This window comes from Vespa velutina, chromosome 21 (genome assembly GCF_912470025.1).
Source record: "Vespa velutina chromosome 21, iVesVel2.1, whole genome shotgun sequence".
Taxonomy (NCBI): Eukaryota; Metazoa; Arthropoda; class Insecta; order Hymenoptera; family Vespidae; genus Vespa; species Vespa velutina.
Genome location: NC_062208.1, coordinates 2,940,806 through 2,959,880, shown reverse-complemented (window position 1 = coordinate 2,959,880; position 19,075 = coordinate 2,940,806). Strand labels below are relative to the sequence as shown.

The window sequence follows — 19,075 nt, the reverse complement described above, 5'->3', positions numbered from 1 at the left end:
TTTTTCTTTTTTATTAAACATTCTTCATCTCTCTCTACAATAAACAATTTATATAAAATTCGTAAGAAAAACTTAACACGGTGTTTAGGCGCGAGCTCTATGTGCAGATTAACGTATAATAAATCGTTGGAATTATGATTAACAATGATTAAATCAATAACCAGATAGTGTTATTTATCGTTGAAGAGACGCATTAAAGATCTATAGCGTTCTATAGCGCAAGATCGGGACGGATATTTTACCGATGCGACTTTTTATTTTTATTTTGTTTTTTTTCTTTTGTTTTTTTTTTTTTTTTTTTTTTTATATATATATATAATATATATATACAAATTTTTAACAAAGTTCATATATTTATTTAATTAATTAATCGAATGAAAATATTGAATGGAACCCATATTTTATCATGATTATAAAAAAATACAGATAATATTAATAAATAGTTGATATACAGAAACATAAATATTTAACATGCTTGATCAAGACAGAATATAAATAATTTAAATAAAGAAATAGGAATATGTTTGACGAAACGATTATACAAAGAAAACGGAAAATAACAGATAGATTATAAATATGACGATTCGAATTATTCAACAAAAATAAAAAGTATCGATTTCGTTTGAAATTGTTTTTGAGCCATAATTGAAATTATATTTATACGACTATATCTTTGATTTAATATATTATTTAATTTTTAATATTCTCTTATGATTCGTTTTTCTTTTTTTTCTTTTTCCTTTTTCTTTTTTTTTAATTTTCTATCCGATATTTCATATCGATTTAATTAATTTCCTTTTATCTAATTGATATTATCACGCGTCATACTTCTTTGAAAGTTTTTCTTTTTTTAATATCCTAGCTTTTAATCCATGAGGATCTAATTTTTTTCTTTGAACATTTCTCTTACTTTCAAGTCTCTTCCAAATCTCTTGTTCCATTTTTTCTTTCCTTAGACGTTGCTGTTCCTTCTTCCATATATCCTGCAAATTTAAAAAAATTGACATCAAAGAAAGAATTAGTCCGTGAATTAGAAAACACAAAACATTTTTTATTCTACATCAATTTGAAGATCAATACCTGAAACCTTACCTTGAAATCATGACAGAAATTTAACCACAGTGAAAAAAATTGATTAGGATCAGCTGTGTCCAAAGTAGCACCTTTAGGTATGAATTGATAAAATTGCATAACAGTTTTAAATTTCTTTTTAGCCTCAACTAATGCTTTATTTTCATTTTCTAATTCCGTTGTAGCACTGGTGAAGAAAGCGTTCATATTTTCTTTAAATATTCGTGCGTTAGGTGGATTTGATTCGACCACAGCTTCGTATTTTGTTTTGCAAGCTAAAAACAAGGTAAATAAATTTAAAGAGAAACAAATAAGACATTATTTTTTTAAAAAAGAAATGAATTTATTTATTAAATTAAAAAATAATATTTACCTTTCAGTTGATCGTCTAGCCTTTGAAGTTCCTTCGTAATATCTTCAAAATTTATTGTCGAAGCTGCTTTAATATCAGCTGGCTCAGGTACAGGCAAAGGTAATGGTTCATCAAAATTACAATCCTTTTCCTGAGCTAATCGTGCTTTTACAATGAAATGTAATAGAGTAATACCCGGTACTTTAGACTTAACATCCTTCAATTTGTCAAGAATCTCCAAATGAAAGCCATCCGCTTGTCCTCTCATCATGTTACCACCATTCATATAATTTCCTAAAGTTAATATAAGTGCCATCACCTTCTTTAGTGAATTAGAATTGTTCAAGTAATCACAAATTGTCTTTAAATTCGTTAATTTGCTCGAAACAGATGAAATAGCATCTTGAAATTCGGATTGGAACACCAAACAAGCCATTCTTTCACTGAAGTGATCTATTCCTGCTAATCGTTTTAAAAAAATCTCTGGGCGATCCAGCGGAACTTCTGAATTAACTTCTTCGTGGGCGATTATTTCGTCTAACTCTTTTTTTGTAGCTCTCTGTAAAAATAAGAAAGAAATTAAAAAAAAAGCAAGGGAAAATAAATTTCTACACTTTGATTTTAACAATAATCAAGTTCAAAATTTATACTAACAACTTCGTAAATTTGTTGTAGCGCTTCGAGACTAATTACACTTGTATCCAGATTATAAACAGCATTTTCAACTTCAGTGAAATCTACGTGTAAACTTTTTTCCAAAATGCCAACAGTTTTCGATCGTTTTGAATCAAGTATTTTAGCTGGTTGCACTTTCGATGGCTTAGCTACATCCTCTCCTTTTTTTGCAAGTTTCCGTTCAGTGACTTGGCGTGAAAATAAATTTGTAAATTCTGTGATATCAAGATCTTTTTCTTCTTCTAATTCCGCCCAAAAAGACGTCTATGAAATTAATTCGAATAAATTAACGAAATCTAGTTTATTATGAAATATTTCAATTTTACCGTAGACTCTCCTATGCTGCAAGCAGCCATCGGTGCTAAAATCCTCGTCCAATAGAGTGGCTTCATTGGTACTACAGGATTTAAAGGTTGTTTCCTCAATGCTGAAAGAAAAAAAAAAAATGAAGATTTATAAACCGTTCTTAATACTCTCAATTTTGTTTAGGATAGTCCGTTTCTTTATTACTTACTCGATCTGCTGGGAGGATTCCAGCCTCCGATAGGAGGAGCAGGTAAAGGAGTTGGAGTAGAAGCGAGTGGTGGTGGAGGTGGCGGTGGTCCTGATGCATTTGAGCCAGGACCTGCTCCCGTGATCGAGGTAGAAAATAGAGGAGGTGGCGATGGTCCAGTCATACCTGGCATTGGTGGTGGTGGTGGTCCAGCTATTCCTGGCATTGGTGGTGGCGGAGGACCAGATGTTCCTGGCATTGGTGGTGGTGGTGGTGGTGGTGGTGGTGGTCCAGTCATGCCTGGCATTGGCGGTGGTGGTGGTGGTGGTGGTGGTCCAGTCATGCCTGGCATTGGCGGTGGTGGTGGTGGTGGTGGTCCAGTCATGCCTGGCATTGGCGGTGGCGGTGGTGGTCCAGTCATGCCTGGCATTGGCGGTGGTGGTGGTGGCGGTGGCCCTGACATTCCAGGCATTGGTGGAGGAGGAGGTGGCGGTGGCCCTGACATTCCGGGCATTGGTGGTGGTGGAGGAGGTTGTGATCCAACAATTCCAGGTATTGGTGGTGGTCGTGGAGGAGATGGAAGTCCAATAATTCCAGACATAAGCGGTGGTGGTAATGGTGGCGGCGGTGGTGTTGAAGATAAAGAAGTTTGTTCTATCAGTCCTGGGATTGGAGGTGGTGGCGGTGGTGGTTGTAAAAATTGTACTTGTGTAGTACTTGGCATAGGTGGAGGTGGAGGTATACACAAAGTTTGTAAATCTAACGAGGATGGTGGAGATGGTAGTGGTGGTGAGATACACGTGGCCAATAACGCTGGAATTTGTTTCGATTGAAAATTAATACTAGATTCTGTTACTATCGAAAGTAACGGAGATGGTGATGGTGGTATTGGAGGGGGAGGAGGAGGAGGAGGAGGTGGAGCTGGAGCTGGTGGAGAAGAACAAGTCTGTGATATATCTTCTTGCATTTTTCCATTCACTAAACCCGCTTTTTCGACACTTTTGACGGTAGGAACTGACGAGGATAATTCGGTTTTGGATAATTCAACTGTTTCTTTTTTAACAGACATCTTTCCTTTAGATGTTTCAGCTACGATTTCTCCAATGACAGTGCGAGATAAATCATTCTCCCGATTTTTAGTATCTTCATTATTCGGTGAAAGTGAATTTTGAGTAGAAATTTGGATCTTCGATCTCTCATCTTTTAATAACATTCGTAAATTAGTTATTTCAGGTTCTTCTTTAGATTCTTTCGATTGGCTAGAGACGACAGATTTGTTAGGCAAAACGGGCGAACTGTCGAGAGAGATCACCGTGACTCTCTCTCCGTCGCTAACACTCGTTGCTGCTGATGCACTTTTGTAATCGTTCGATGAAGGCGAACTTGCACTTGTACCGGTCGGTGATACACTTTTTGGAGATGTTTGAACACACTTGTCCTGTGCCATCGTAGATACATCCTTATTTTGTTTTCTTAATCTTTCGATCTCGTTCCTTAGATCGATCAATTCCTTTTCCAATCTTTCGATATCCTCCTTCGTTTTAAATCGTTTCAAAGATTCGGTAGAATATGGCGGGGACAACGTATCGTATTGATTTCGATGATTACCAGAAGATACCTGCGGCAAATTTGTAATCTTGTTAATCGAAGACATATCTAATTTTAACTGTTGTGTTTATGATATATATATATAGAGTCTATAGTATCTAAAAAAGAAATTATAAATTATATTCAACTCTCTCTGATAATCGTAGAAGTGGGAATGAATATGATATAAAGGTTAAAAGCCACGGTGACAAGGTTGCGAGATTAAAATTCTTACTTTATCCTGGAATTTTCGATGGTTGAAGGAGATCGATAAATATGCGATAGATTTCGTCATTCGACGTCACCGTTCACTTGTCAGGTGAAGCAGCTTCTCGTATCGCTATTCATAACTTTCTATTCGTGTAAAACTTATTAAAATAATCATATGTAAATATTCATCTAATGATACTTACCGTATGTGAAATATTACTTGTGCTATCTTTATCTGTAAATGATCGAAGAAGACCGGTTGATACTAAACGAGAATAAAAAGCCAAATCAAGTTTTTCACGTTCCGCATCTGTCAATTGAGATTTTAAATGTTCTGGTAACTCAGACGTCAGTACTTCTATCAAACGTAATCCTGAAAAAATGTACAAAAAAAATTAGAAACCTTGAAGATCGTTCGTGATAACACATTCTTTCTTGATCTTTGTGTGAAAGATTTAACGAAAGTAAAAATATCATAGTGTTAGGGGAAAACGTGTGAACGAGTTATCATTGTGCACGTGTACAAGCGAATGCAAGCTTTTATCACGTAGGTCTCTTTCTCCTCTTTCTTTCTCGTGATTTATTATTGTACTGCTATAAAATTCATATTTTTCGCATAATCATATTATTTAAAATATGAGAATTCTTTTTTCTTTTCTTTTTTTTTTTTTTTTTTTTTAATATACGCAATTTGTTGACTCCAAAAAACAACTCGCATATAATTATTAATTCTTTTGCGTTCTAAATATAAATAATTTCAATCTAAATAACAAAGTGTAAAATGAGGTATAATTATTGATATTAATTAATACGGATCGTCAGATAAATTCAACTTTCCCTATGTTGATTGATAGAGAACAAAAAAAAAATATATATACACATATATATATATATATATATATATATACACATATATATATATATATATATATATATATATATATATAAAGAGAAAGTGAAATCGATCGACTCTGATCTCGTCGTTCATGAGACATCACTTTTAATGGAAAAATTCAATAAAAAATGACAAGCACACTGCGATAATATCACACTTCTGTCATCCAGCCAACTGTCAACGTCAAAAATACTTGCTCGACATTTCGCATAGCGCTAAACAATCGACCGAATTCCAATAGAAAACTAAAAAGAGGTTTCAACGAGAAACCTCTGTGTCTCTCTTATCAGTGTAAACGCGTCTGCTTTCATTATCGTTCAACACACATACACAGTAACATGCTTTCAACATGATCTACGCCTCTCGAGTTATTCATAAAAGTTAATCGTCCGATTGCTGTTCTCTGGATCATTCTTTTTTTCTTATAAAATGATATGAGAATTTTTCTAATTTTGATCGTATATAAACATAATTGACATAAACGTTGAATTATGATCGCGTCGAAACAAATGATTTTATATATCAAATGTTATTTTTAGCCAATCAAATATATCTAATCTTTTTTTCTATAATCAGAATCTCTTTTTGTTCCTCGGAAGAATGACTCAATTCAAAATATATCCCAAATTAATTATGATCATATTTAATTTCTACTCACCTTCGAATTTACTATAAAGGCCATAATCGAGCTTGCGTGGTATAACTTTGGCATTTTCGTTGTTTTTAGATTCAAGACTAGCACGATCTAAAACCAAATTTGCTACTCTTCTAAGTACTTGACTTTCAGGTGAAGTTTCATACATGGTGTGTCTTCTATGTGGTGTCTTTCTAGTATCACTGGCCGGCGATTGCGAGATGTCTGGAAATAATAAAAATTATTATTTACGATGAGATGAGTATGTGAAAATTTTGAGACAAAGAGAGAGTATTGAACTTTCGCAAGGAAACATCGTGACTTGTGAAAAGTGATCATACGTAATTGAAGAGATAAGTATTTTTACAACACACAAATCAAACATTTAAGCTGTTGATGATAAGAATGATATTAGGTAACAAGCAAGTACGTTTAATTCGAAACTTCCTCGTTCATTTTCAGATCTAATCGAAGGAAAATCGATCGTTTAATAAAATTAATTTTAATAAATCATAATAGAATGAGAAAAATCAATCAGATCCTTACTTAGTTGCGAGGGTGTAGGTGGTAATTGTATCTTCTTATGCCTTAGGACAGCAAATGGTGATCTTTTATCGCTGTGATCTTCGCGCGATGAGACAGAAGCCACCAATATATCCGTCGAAGATGGAGTGATAGAAGCGCATTGCGTTTCCGCAGGTAATAGAGCTTCCTCTGGATCGGTAAAGACACTGTCACTGGAAGATTCCTGACTGAGCGGTGCAGATATCTCGGCTACTAGCAAACCTTTATTGGCGAGACGCCAGGAGTCGGTGACCAGCAACGTCGATGAGGGGTTCGTTAGGTTCACCGGTGTTGTGTTAGCCCCAATAATCGGTTCTTTCGATGTTGAGACTGTTCCATTGATGATAGTAGACATTCCACTAGGTGTTTTATCGATCGTCTCGTGCTCAACATCATGAGAAATATTTGTAGCTGATGATTCCCCATGATGTTGAGATAGTGAACTTGGTTTCACATCGGGCGTTGTCTTTTCGACCTGTAAAATATCGATATGATTGAAAATGATTTCTAATCGTTTAATAAATTTCTTATGATTGTGATAAATATTTTCTAAATTATTAAAATAGATCGATAGCACCAACCTCAGTTGTCACTATCGGTGGTTTAGGTGCTTGTCTTTTAGCTGGAGTTTGTAACTTCTCAATGGAAGATTTATATATATGTGCGCTCTTGCCGATCTCGAAGCTAGCCACATCTTCTAAACTCTTTGAATTTTTCCTTCCTTCGATTTTTGTTATCTCAGAAAATTCAGGAACGTCCACGCTCGGATATGTAACATTCGCAGCATCCCTTACCTTCTTCCCTTTCTTCTTACCATCACTTTGTAAATTACCCATGAGATTACGGATGGTTGACACCGAGGAAGCACCGTTTTCCCCGTAGAGAGCTCTCAGGGACTCGATCCAGCGGCGAGAAAAGTCGCGCAGCTTCGGCGCCCAAGGCCGCGCCTGAGCCGCGACTGCGTCCTGTGGCCGATGCATTTGCCCGGTCCGGTCGATAATCGAGACAAATTTCGTGTCTGACAGAACGCTGTGTTAAAGTCGAGAATTTTTAAGAAAGAAGAAGAAGAAGAAAAAGAAGAAAAAGAAGAAGGATCGCGCTCTTAGAAGAGAAAAGGAAATTCTTTCATACTGATCTCGTTCTCCTTTTATTATTGGGATTTCTAAAGGGTGACAAGGTTTTATCAAAAGAAAATCCAGGAGAAAGAAAAACAAGAAGATCCCTTTTTCATCGGTATTCTTTCAGGTAGATCAGATCCTGTCACTTGCAGTACGTTCTTTCATTAACAAGGAACTTCTCTGTGAACTCTTAAATCTTTTCGTAAAATACATAATATTTAAGAGACTTTCTTGCAGAATCTGGATAAAGATATTATTAATATGTTCGATTAAAATGATAAAGCTCGTGTTTCACTTCATATTAACACTCTCCGTTCGACTCATTCTATTTGTTTCGAAGGACAAATAAATATGAACGGTCGTACGTGATGTTGTCTCAACAAATTTTTTTTACTATTTTTATTTTCTTTTTTTTTCAATAAATATCTGATTTCTTCCTATGATATTGACATTTTTCGTAAATCGTAAATTTTTACAAATTTCTTTCGGTGATCAAAAATGGTCGAACTCGAGATCGATGTCACATGAGGAATCTAATTAATTATAGAAACAAAACAATTGGATTATTTGTTTAGAAAAAGAAAAAAAATAGTTAAACTCACCGTGTACTGGTTTACATCTTTCATACACGAACAAGATTTCGATAGGATAAAATAATCATGAGACTGAGAGTCGTCTATTCCTATCCGATGTGGCCTACTCCTGTTTCTCGATAGTCTATTGTGAAATTGATAGTGTTACAAGGACGCTCCGGTGAATCCGTGTCGTTTCAAACGTTTATCTTCTTCCGGTTGTCCTCCTCTAACAGTTTTCTCCCTCGTTCGAATCATATGTATGCAATTGATTTAACAGTTCCTTCCTTATACTTTGCGCATTGTTATCTTGATATAGTGTAGAGAAATAATCGAAACTCGATCAATTTTTTATTAAGTACATACATATATATGTCGTACGTTATTGATATTTCCAGAGTCGTCATTTATTGTCATCGCTTTATACGTGATCGATTCATACGATGAAGTCTCGATCCGGGATATAATCTTACGAGATTGTACAAACATTTGAAAATCTTCTTTTCGGTCATTTTTATCCTCGTTGAAACTTCCGATTCATGAACAATATAACACAAATTGCTAATAATGATTTATTAAATAACTTTATACTCCAATGAGTAGAAAGATTTTTTTATACAGGATGATTTTATCTATCCGAGTTATTATTTGTAATTATAAGTATTAATTTTTAGAGGGATAAATATAGAATTAAAGTTGTTGATTTAATTAGAAACACAAACAGCAATTATGAGAGACACGATATCGTCCGTTTCGCGTGAGAAGCCACGACACGAGCTTAGGTTCACCACTGCTATGTCGCTGCCGATGGATTGTTCTTACAGCGCAGTCTCCTCTAATCGAGTTTCGAGATACAATAGCTCGATTATTGTAAGTTAAAGCGGGAAAATCAGAATTTTCAGAATAAGCGTCAATGATAAATAAAGGATAAAAATAATTGTGTAACTAATAAGTAAGTAGAAAAATATTGAAAAGAAATATTTTACTCGATTGATACGATCAAAACATTTATTTTATTTGTTTAGTTTAATCAATAAAATTCGAATGAATCGAATCGAAACTTGGAATATTATTTCTGAATGAAATATAAAGTACGTACGGAACACGTGTACGAGTTATTTAATTCATTCACAATTTGAATAGCGTACGCACGTATTTAGTACCAATACTTACTGCTAGGGTGCACACATGTAATTGCGTCACTAGCGTCACCTGATACAACATGGCATCAGAATGGAGATACTACCGCGAAGTACTTCATTTATTGTTTGATTAGTAAGTTACGTTTATTATTTTAGAACTTATTTCAATATCGAATAGATTATTTTATTATATTAATTTCATTAGTTTATTTAATTTATTCATGTTTGTTTCAGTAATATTAATACGCGTACAGTGTAAATATATTAATACGTATTCGATCAACAAACTAACCTCTTAAATTAGTATACATATCTAAATCGAAGGATGAATACATCAACAGATTGGGACGTTGAACAATATAAAGCGGAGCATGAGTCCGATGAACATTGGGAATTAAGACGTAAATTTCTTTTAACACATAAAGATAAGTTTCCAGAGGATGAATTACTTTGTTTAGCTCAAGCGTTCACCAACGTAGAAATTTTAGGTTGCAGGTATTCCATCATTTAATAGATATTTTTTGGATGCATTTACTTTTGATTTAATATTCATCATAATTTTGTATGTATAGATATCCAAAAGAAACTATGCATTTGATATCAGAATTAGCTCAAGATGTTGTCTGCGAATATAGGGAAAGAAAGAAAAACAAATTACAAAGAACATTTGTCAAAGGATCAGATGCTGCCCGTACAAAGGCACAAGGTACATCCAAAAACTGTGAGTTTATCAAGTTTTAATATAATTCCTTCATACTGTATAAGCAAGTGAATATATATATTTATGTATGTTCATTATATATATATATATATATATATATATATCTACATATATATAGTCTACATTTATGTAATCAAACACAGTTTAATGTTATAGGATTTAATAATCCATTACCAGGTAGCACAGGGAAGACAGACACATGTACAAACGTTCCGAGTTCAATTAAAAATGAAAACAAGATAGAAAACGTACCTGCTAAAAAAATTAAATTAGACGAATCTCCATTTGGAGATATAGTATTAGTAGAAAGACCGGGTGATTTACCACAAACGATACTTGCTTGTGCAGTTAATGTTTCTGGTGGCAATATAGAATGGAAAATTAATAAAACTAACATGAATAAGTGGTAAGTATATTAATTTGAAAGAAATGATAAATACATAAAATACAGATAATCTAAATAATATTAGATTTGTTTTCTTATTAATAACATATTATATATATGTTATAGGCAATGCATTATTTTAATTAATGCAAAACAACTCGCGGAATCTTATGGCACAAATCAGAAACTAGCCAAGAAAGAAGCATCAGTCATAGGCTTGCGTGAACTACAAAAATATTATTATACTATCAAAGTTAGTATATTGATAATATTATGTATTTAAATAATCTAATATATATATATATATATATAATTTTTGTTGCAAATTATTGTATTTATAGATTAAACATAATTTTATTGAAGAAGCAAATGTAACAACAACATCAATGCTGCAAAATACATCATCTCATGATTCTATTTCTGATGATAATATTGGAAAAAGATTGATGAAACTTATGGGTTGGACAGGCGGAGGACTTGGAAAATCTCAGCAAGGAATTGTCGAGCCAGTTATGTAAGCAAATAATCTTATTAGTTTTAAATAGCTTCAAACATATAAAAATAAACATTTATAAAAACTTACAGTGTTAAACAACAAGTTAGTCGAGAGGGTTTAGGATTAAAAGTAAAAGCTTCGAATTTACGCGAATTAGAATTAAAATGTAGAGATATACTGAAAAAATATCTGATGGGTGATATGAAAACTGATTTAGTATTCTCCCCAGAATTCTCAAATGAAGAAAGAACAGTAATACATAAGTAAGTAAATTTTATCGAGTTCATTCTATATAAAAATATATGTCCAAACAAATACTTTTTTATATACTTTTAAAAGAATTGATATACCTTTATATTTTTTCTTGTAGACTTGCACGACAAATGGGCCTAAAATCACATAGTTATGGTCCAAAAGATCAAAGAAAATTAGTCATATCTCGTAAAGTTGATATAAGGGATTTAGTAATCGAATTAAAAACTCTCGGTGGAAGCACTGATAAATATGAGCTTATAAAACCAAGCTCTATTTAGGACCAATTGCAAATATATTTAAGAGAGATTTTCCAGTCTTATAGAGCAATATTAAATGACATTGATATACTTATAGGTATCTAATAAGTAAGTGTAAACACAAAATAATGTCCTCTGTATCTCTCCGAGTTAGATTATTCATCATATTGCATTTTCAGGAGCAGTACCTATTAATATTTTTATAAAAACAATTGTACAAAAGATGACATATTTATATATATGCATTAATTGCATATTTCTTGATAATATGATCATTATTTTTAATATATCATTAAAATTATACGAAATTAATTTAGAAATCAAATAATGTGTAAATAAGTCGTCTATATTATAGATATATAGATATATAGATATATAGATATATAGATATATATATATACATAAGTAAAATTAATAAGGATAATGATTGGTAGAAAATATAAGTATAATTTTTCTTAGTGATTTGCTATATTCTTTAGCATTATTTTCATTACAATGTCATTTGTTAAAACATAAGCAATCTTGAGAAACAAAACTCTGCTAATATCTATAAAAAATAAATGTTTAAACGCGAACATTAATCATAAATATCTCTCTCGATTCTAGTTTACTATGTAAATAATGAATTTCCTTTAAAAGGAACCTTTTTCATTATAAATGTATTATTAAACATATTTGCTATTAAAAATATTAAAATTAAAACATATACATACATATATATATATATACATACACATATATATATATATATATATATATGTATGTGTGTATAAATATATTGTGTTTTAAAAATAAGTTTCCAAATAATGATGCTTAAAGATTAAAATTTTTATTTTATATTATGATTTTACATTACTAATTCCCAGGAGTTTATAAGGACGATATATATCGAAGATAATAAAAAGAATAAATGAAAAATGTTATTATCGACAATTTGTAATAATCGCCACGTTGATGTGCAATTGACGTGCCGGGTGTGTGTAATAGAACTGTCAAGTAAAACTGAAGGAACGTTCACTTTATTCAATACCCATTGCGCGCTAAAATTATTTTCATGAATAATATTATATTCAATTAATGGAAGTACAAAAAATTTAAGAAGCAAAATCGCTTAAAGTGTACGATATGCCACAGATGCCGTATAATAAGAAGAATTCTTTGGCAGTAGAACAATTTAAAATTGAAAAAATAATATAGACTCGACTTATAGTGTGCACATTTGATACTTTTACTTTTTTTTTTTCTTTTTCTTTTTTTTTTTTTCTTTTTCTTTTTTTTAATCGCATTCGACGCACATAAACGTATTGCGCTCTATATTCAATCGATTCGAAACAATGAGGCTCGTATACGACATATAGATAGTTTGATTTAACAAAGTTATTGAAATCTGATAAATATTACATGCGTTTCCATGTATACATATTTGCTTTTATCCGATTAAATTATGCACATCGCTAATGCGAATACCGTGCCATTTTATATAAAAAGCGAATAATAAAGAAGGGTTTGTGTGTGTGTATTTGTAGAGTAAATTTTATCGGTCCAGGTGCTACCGCGTATATATCATTCGTGGAAATAGAAATATATGTTGAATAAATCAACCATTCACGCATCTGTCGTTATTACGGATCGAAATAATGTAGAGAAGACAAAACATTTACATCGATTTTGATTTGAATTTAAAAGAATAAAAAAGAAAAAAAAAGAATAGAAGGATCATTTTTCTCGTCGATTCATTACGATGGCACGTGCATTTGTAATGTTCAAACGAATTTATCAATTATGGCATGTGGCTATTCAAGACATTACGTATCGATTTCAAGTTTAGATAAGAGTTTGGATATGGGAAATAGGTAGCTTCAGGGAATTATGATTTACATCGAAGTCGGGTCAAAGGGTCAAGGCACACATTAGCGGAGAGTCGGAGCACCTTGACCCTCCGATATACACATCATCATTATAATATAACACACAAGTTCCCTCGGATTTTGTCCTCGGTCCAGGCCCTACTTTGGACCGTAATTGACATCTGGAGGGAATATATTATATTTTTATACCAAAATATTATATCTACTATCTGATAAAAGTGACTCTTTCAATATAATATGTACGTAATTATACATACGTAATTACTTATTTTACGTGAAAGATATGTCGACTGTTTGACTAGAAGATACGCTTAATAAGTAAATACGTTATCGTTGAAAAGAATTCTCCCGAAAAATATATTCACACGTTTTCATATATGTATATACGGTCTCAAATATTTACTAAGCATTTCTTTTTATTATTTTTTATATATATATATATATATATATTTGTTTTCTTTTGATGATTAATTTTGTTCTTTCTTCTTTTTTTTTTCATTTATTTGTCAATCTTTATCAAGGACTTATGTACGATCTGCCTTCAGGAAGGAGCTTTGCGTTTGGAACTATTGTATATATGTATGTATATATATATATATTCCATATATATATGATTGACGTATCATTCGAATTGTAAATAAAAAGGAAACACGTCCGATCGATCGATCGCGAGAAACTTCAACGGATTAATCGGTAAACAGTCGTACGATATGGAAAACGATTTTTCGAGAGAATTCGTTCGCGTTTACATTAGTGATATGTTTATAGTGATATGTATTTTTTTTCCATTTACCGTAGTGAAAATATTAGTACGGTAGCACTTTATACACTTCCTTCTCCTTTTCCTTAAAATAAACTCCTGTCGTACCCTGAATAATAAACGCGTACGATGTTCGATTTTTGTACCCACTTTCAAGCAAAAATTCGATCTAAACATACGATAGCTATCGTCTACTACCATCGCAATTATACTGCAGAGATGAGAGAGATCATTTTCAAATAAACGTTTCATAGATTTTTACTTCATCTCTCTCTCTCTCTCTCTCTCTCTCTCTCTCTCTCTCTCTCTCTCTCTCTCTTTCTCTGCACCTTTTTTTCTCTTTCAAACGTGGACGCGCTCGCGTACAAACATACATACATACATGCATCATTTTACTGAGAATATACTTCATCCAAATAAGATAAAACGTATCCTCAATAACATACTTGACATCAAGCAAAATATTTCGTAATTCTACTCTGGCTCTTAAAATAAATTTGGTACGGACATCGTACTGTTCCAGCAGTAACAACTCATTGTCAACAAATGAAGAACGTTATTCGTACATAGGACGCGGCTACAATGTCGTATCGTGCCATATATGTATTTTTAACGCATAACGAAACGTGACAACAGACTTTACAAGACGACAAACGCGTGCGGCATTATATGCGTGTATATATATATATATATATATATATATATGTATATATATATGTATATATATATGTATATATATATGAGAAGGTATTCATTCGTTTTGATAATGTTTGTAGAACGAATTAAATCAACCAAAGCACAGCTTCGGTTGCGGCTGATATCGATGATCGGAAAAGTCGAGCAACGAGCAAATATATATAAAAGTATGAATCGAGAAAAAAGAAAAGGAAAAAAAAATAAAAGAAAAAAAAAAAAAGAAAGAAAAGTAAAGATCTTCATCCATCATTCGACGCACCCTCCTTACATAATAAAACGTGAACTTACATACGTGATGTATGCGAAGAAAAGAAGAATGTAGGCACGAACATATCTTCGAATTCAACTTCAACTATTTTCCGTTCGTCATTTCATATACTCTCGAATATTCGTTGCGATTACATCGAATAATAGAGGGTGATCAATATTATATGTACAAAGGAAGGAGAGAAGAACGAGAGAGAGAAAGAGAGAGAGAGAAATGAAATGAAAGAAAAGAGAAAAGCGAATAAGAAGAAGCATCTCGACAACTTTTCTCAAAGAGAAAAGAAATCATAAACATAGAGAAATTGCTAATAACAATAAAAGCGATATAAAATGATCGAAAGAGGGAACGAGGTAGTCGAAGAGAATATGAGAAAAATCATTGGCTGCGACGCGACCACGTACGATCCTAAAGTTTTTCTTTATCGAAGAGAAGAGAATTTCAATAGGATCGTGCCTCGTCGCGACGACTTCGTTATCCTTGATATAATAGTTGCCTTTTCAGTCGAGGAAGCCAGTCTTGACGAGCTTCTCGAGGAAGAATTTAACATCACCTAGTTCGGAATCCTTGATACCAAGTGATTTGAGCATACCAAGATCACCGTTCTCCACTGCCATGAAGACCGAACGTAAGTGTTCCAAATCTGACCGCATCAGGTGAAGTGCTGCACCGAAATCTTCAATCGTTTGTGATTCTATAAGAAAAAAAAAAAAAAAAAAAAAAAGAAAACAAACATAAGGAAACAAAAATATTGTTACATTATATGTCAGTTAATAATTTTTATTATCATCGAAAGAATTGTATATTGTATTTACCAGACAATGCTATGGCAACTTTATCGACACCACCGAGTGGTTTAAGGGTGTCTCGAGCTCTGTTACCGAACAACTTCTCGAGATAATTCGGTCCGTGACTCGCCAGTAATGACTGAAGAAAACTGGCGGTCTCTTCTACAGGTGGTCGTTTAGCTAGAAAAAGTTTATAGAACGAATTTGAAGAACTTATTCGTTGTGATTTCGCGCCTCGACAATTTTTTAAAGTTCGTACAAACGAAATATCGTTGCGAGTGTATTCCTTTGGTTCTTGTCTTCTTTTCTTTTTTTTTTCTTTTTTTTTTCTTTTTTTTTTCTTTTTTATTTATTTATTTATCTTGATGAATAGTGATCAACGGACGAATAAGAGATATATTTTATCGAAGATAATATGACCGAAGAGTAACGTTGCTCCTAACACGAGCAACCCGATCGATCGAGTTCAAGAACAAACGCTTATGTGTCCCTTAACGAATAATAATAAACGCATAGCAAAGTTCGGTGCCGGAAGCTTTTGCTAGCTCCCGCGGCAATCCTTTTCTAGGATTATCTCCGGTGATCGTGCTTAATCGATCGTGAAACGTTATCAACGATAATAAATTCTTGTGGATATTTTAACATTGCTTGCAATTAATAATAATAATTAATATTTTGTCATTATTATTTTATGAAAATTTTGATGTATTATTTTTTCATCATTTTATTTCAATCAATGCTATTCAGTTCTTTATTTTTTTTTTCTTTTTTCCCCCGTCTTCCTTTTAAATTGCATACAAGAATGATCGAGAGTGAAGAAGATTTAACGAAGGACGTGAAGACCGGAGTCGCAAGTACGAGCGAACCAGAGAATACTTATCCACTTATTCTCGAGCTCGATCGGTCGTTAGGAGCAATGTAGCGTAGCCTTGTTAGCGATGAAACGTCGTCGTTTGATTATTAAAGAGTAACAATGACGGCGACAAACAAGGGTCGATTTTTGGCCGGCTGCTCGATTCGTTTGAAATTTAAATAGCAAGAGAAAGGAAGTAAAGGAGAGAGAGAGAGAAAAAGAGAGAGAGATAAATAGAAAATGACGATCGATCGCCATTCTTAAATTTACAAAATCGACTTGCGCGATTAAAAAAGAGAAGAGAATCTACTTGTTGGGAAAGAAAATATACGTTACATGTATAATATATGTATGTAATATGTATATGTATAATATATATCCATCCACGTATGGACATATGTACGTATTTAAGTATAAAAGGCGCTCCCTCTCGTAAAATTACGACGAGAACGATCGATCTCGGGATTTAAAGCTAGTTGAACGTATTGAAGTGACGAAAAATAAGGAATTAAATAAGACTACTCACCTGCCGTGCAAAGTCTGGTATCTTCGTCATAACCATTTCGACAATCAGGCGCACCGTCGCACAAATATTGTATCGAGATGCAAGCACCATCGCCAGGACATTTAAATGGTTCATAGGGATGACAAGCGTCGTCTGAAAAAGAAACGTTTCGCAAACTTCTTTGTTAAGCGCGATATCCCGTAATGATTTAATTTCGATTAAAATTTCACATATGGAAAGAGATTTGAACGATATATATATATATATATATATATATATATATATATATATATATATGTATATTTTTTTTTGTTGTTGTCGAGGGTGATATAATAAAAAAAAAAGGGGAGAAAAAAACGCAAAAAAAAGAGCGGGAATTTTTTTAAACCGCGGAAACTCTCACCTGAACTTTTCGAATTGAAATGTCCATAAAAGCGGCTCAAATCGATCGCCACAATGGTACAGGGAAAGACCGTCAGGGCGAGGCCGAGACCGAGGGCGGTCAAACTCGTGAACGAAGCTCTGCTTGGCATTTTCGATAGGATATGATGTTAAACAAATAGATATAATGACAGAAGGTCCAACGTTTAAATCTGGTCCTTCAAATATGGCTTCGCCACCTTACTGGGTTGGCACACTTGACAGAATTATGTTCCTCCTCTTTTCTTTCTTATTTTTTTATTTCACCACTTACTCTACCACTTCCTCCCTCACTCCTCCTCCTCCTCAATTACGTATCTACGAAGTTTTTTTAATTGGATTATAGATTATAAGCCGTCGATCGTTAACGCAAACACTATACCGACTTGTTTTTCTTTTATCGACACGTCGTCGTATCTCTTGGAGCTCGTCGCGCGACGCTCGCAGCTGTCAACGATCGACTGAGAACGGTCGGTTGGCTGCTTCTGGATTGCGATTCTATCCTAGTTATATGTATATGTATATATACATAAAACTATGTGTATATATATATATATATACATATATATCTGTCTCCTCCTCCTTCAGTACACTCCACCTTCTCTCTCTCTCCCACCTTTCGACCTTTCGTCTCTATCTCTCCAACCACCTTCCATCTTTCTCCTTCCTTTTTGGCTTAATGTCTGGTCAAGGGTCGGGATGCGTGACACAGGATACACGGTTAGCATGGACGCACCTGCGTCGGACACGGAAAGGGATGAGGCGCATATCGCACGTCAAATATCGCATCTTCTTAGGGTGGGAAAATTCAATGGCGGGTCTTCGACCAATCGTGGCGCAGCTTACAAGAAACTCGACCAATCAACAACCTCGGTATCGAAGGATTACCCCGGTACACCCACGCACCGCTGCTGCGCCTAGTCGTTCACTTCCAACCCAACATCGATTTCGTATCCCTGCCACGCCATTTCTTCTCTTTCCCTTCTTCTCTGTCTCTCCCTTCCCTTCCCTTTCATTTACCTTTACCCTTCCTACACCTTGTTATTTTCCTCTACGTGTATCCCATGGGGCCTTCTCTACCAAATACCAATTCCCTCCTATCGCATTCCCCTCTTTTATATCCCCTTCTCCATCGTCGAACCTTTTTCTCTAACTTTCTTTTATTCGTTTACTTTTTAATCCCACGCTCAGCGAGGTGTACTTTTCCACCAATTTAATTTCTCTGATCACGTTTGTCCGATTATAATTTAATGCACAAATGTTGATCCTTCGATTGCGACGATATTTCTGGATAGGATATTTTCTCAATGAGCATATTGTATCAAGCTAAGTGTTTTTCTTTAATATCGTATTACTTTCTGTCATATCTCGAGAAATAACGATGACTAAGATAATTTGTAATATTTCAATATTATACACAATAGATATGATATTAGAATTATTAAATATTGAATGTATATAACTGACAATTTATAAACATCGAGATATGGTTG

General features: G+C 33.5%; 3 protein-coding genes and 1 long non-coding RNA gene across 12 annotated transcripts; 2 read left to right on the top strand and 2 right to left on the bottom strand.

Annotated features, from left to right (window-relative positions):
• The first annotated feature begins 397 nt into the window (after positions 1 to 397).
• On the top strand, positions 398 to 2,717 carry LOC124956338. Of its 3 annotated transcripts, XR_007103214.1 has the most exons (5): positions 398 to 1,169; positions 1,257 to 1,357; positions 1,452 to 1,543; positions 2,430 to 2,510; positions 2,588 to 2,636. It is a non-coding gene; the product is annotated as an uncharacterized LOC124956338 (long non-coding RNA). The 3 variants fall into 3 exon arrangements; XR_007103215.1 differs by having other exon boundaries at positions 398 to 1,357; positions 2,593 to 2,717; XR_007103213.1 differs by having other exon boundaries at positions 398 to 1,357.
• Positions 702 to 8,974, bottom strand: LOC124956332 (formin-2-like). Of its 4 annotated transcripts, XM_047512007.1 has the most exons (12): positions 8,202 to 8,974; positions 7,063 to 8,132; positions 6,704 to 6,956; positions 6,464 to 6,631; positions 5,942 to 6,142; positions 4,592 to 4,761; positions 2,613 to 4,209; positions 2,425 to 2,525; positions 2,078 to 2,362; positions 1,445 to 1,982; positions 1,093 to 1,346; positions 702 to 983 (listed from the first exon to the last, which is right to left on the bottom strand). In XM_047512007.1, exons 2-12 carry the CDS (start codon positions 7,459 to 7,461, stop codon positions 816 to 818), a joined length of 4,134 nt encoding a protein of 1,377 aa, XP_047367963.1. In that variant the 5' UTR covers positions 7,462 to 8,132; positions 8,202 to 8,974; the 3' UTR covers positions 702 to 815. The 4 variants fall into 4 exon arrangements, with proteins under 4 accessions (XP_047367963.1, XP_047367961.1, XP_047367964.1 ...); XM_047512005.1 differs by having other exon boundaries at positions 6,464 to 6,956; XM_047512008.1 differs by having other exon boundaries at positions 2,778 to 4,209; positions 6,464 to 6,956.
• LOC124956335 (NF-kappa-B-repressing factor) lies at positions 5,448 to 12,434 on the top strand. 4 transcript variants are annotated; one of them, XM_047512020.1, is made up of 10 exons: positions 5,457 to 7,726; positions 8,884 to 9,123; positions 9,197 to 9,446; positions 9,548 to 9,808; positions 9,886 to 10,034; positions 10,212 to 10,440; positions 10,546 to 10,672; positions 10,761 to 10,933; positions 11,005 to 11,178; positions 11,286 to 12,434. In XM_047512020.1, exons 4-10 carry the CDS (start codon positions 9,639 to 9,641, stop codon positions 11,446 to 11,448), a joined length of 1,185 nt encoding a protein of 394 aa, XP_047367976.1. In that variant the 5' UTR covers positions 5,457 to 7,726; positions 8,884 to 9,123; positions 9,197 to 9,446; positions 9,548 to 9,638; the 3' UTR covers positions 11,449 to 12,434. The 4 variants fall into 4 exon arrangements, with proteins under 4 accessions (XP_047367978.1, XP_047367976.1, XP_047367975.1 ...); XM_047512022.1 differs by having other exon boundaries at positions 5,448 to 9,123; positions 11,255 to 11,378; XM_047512019.1 differs by having other exon boundaries at positions 5,457 to 9,123.
• On the bottom strand, positions 12,235 to 18,332 carry LOC124956336 (IDLSRF-like peptide). Its single transcript, XM_047512024.1, has 4 exons — positions 17,566 to 18,332; positions 17,184 to 17,315; positions 15,832 to 15,984; positions 12,235 to 15,710 (listed from the first exon to the last, which is right to left on the bottom strand). Exons 1-4 carry the CDS (start codon positions 17,693 to 17,695, stop codon positions 15,517 to 15,519), a joined length of 609 nt encoding a protein of 202 aa, XP_047367980.1. The 5' UTR covers positions 17,696 to 18,332; the 3' UTR covers positions 12,235 to 15,516.
• Between the last annotated feature and the right edge of the window lie 743 nt (positions 18,333 to 19,075).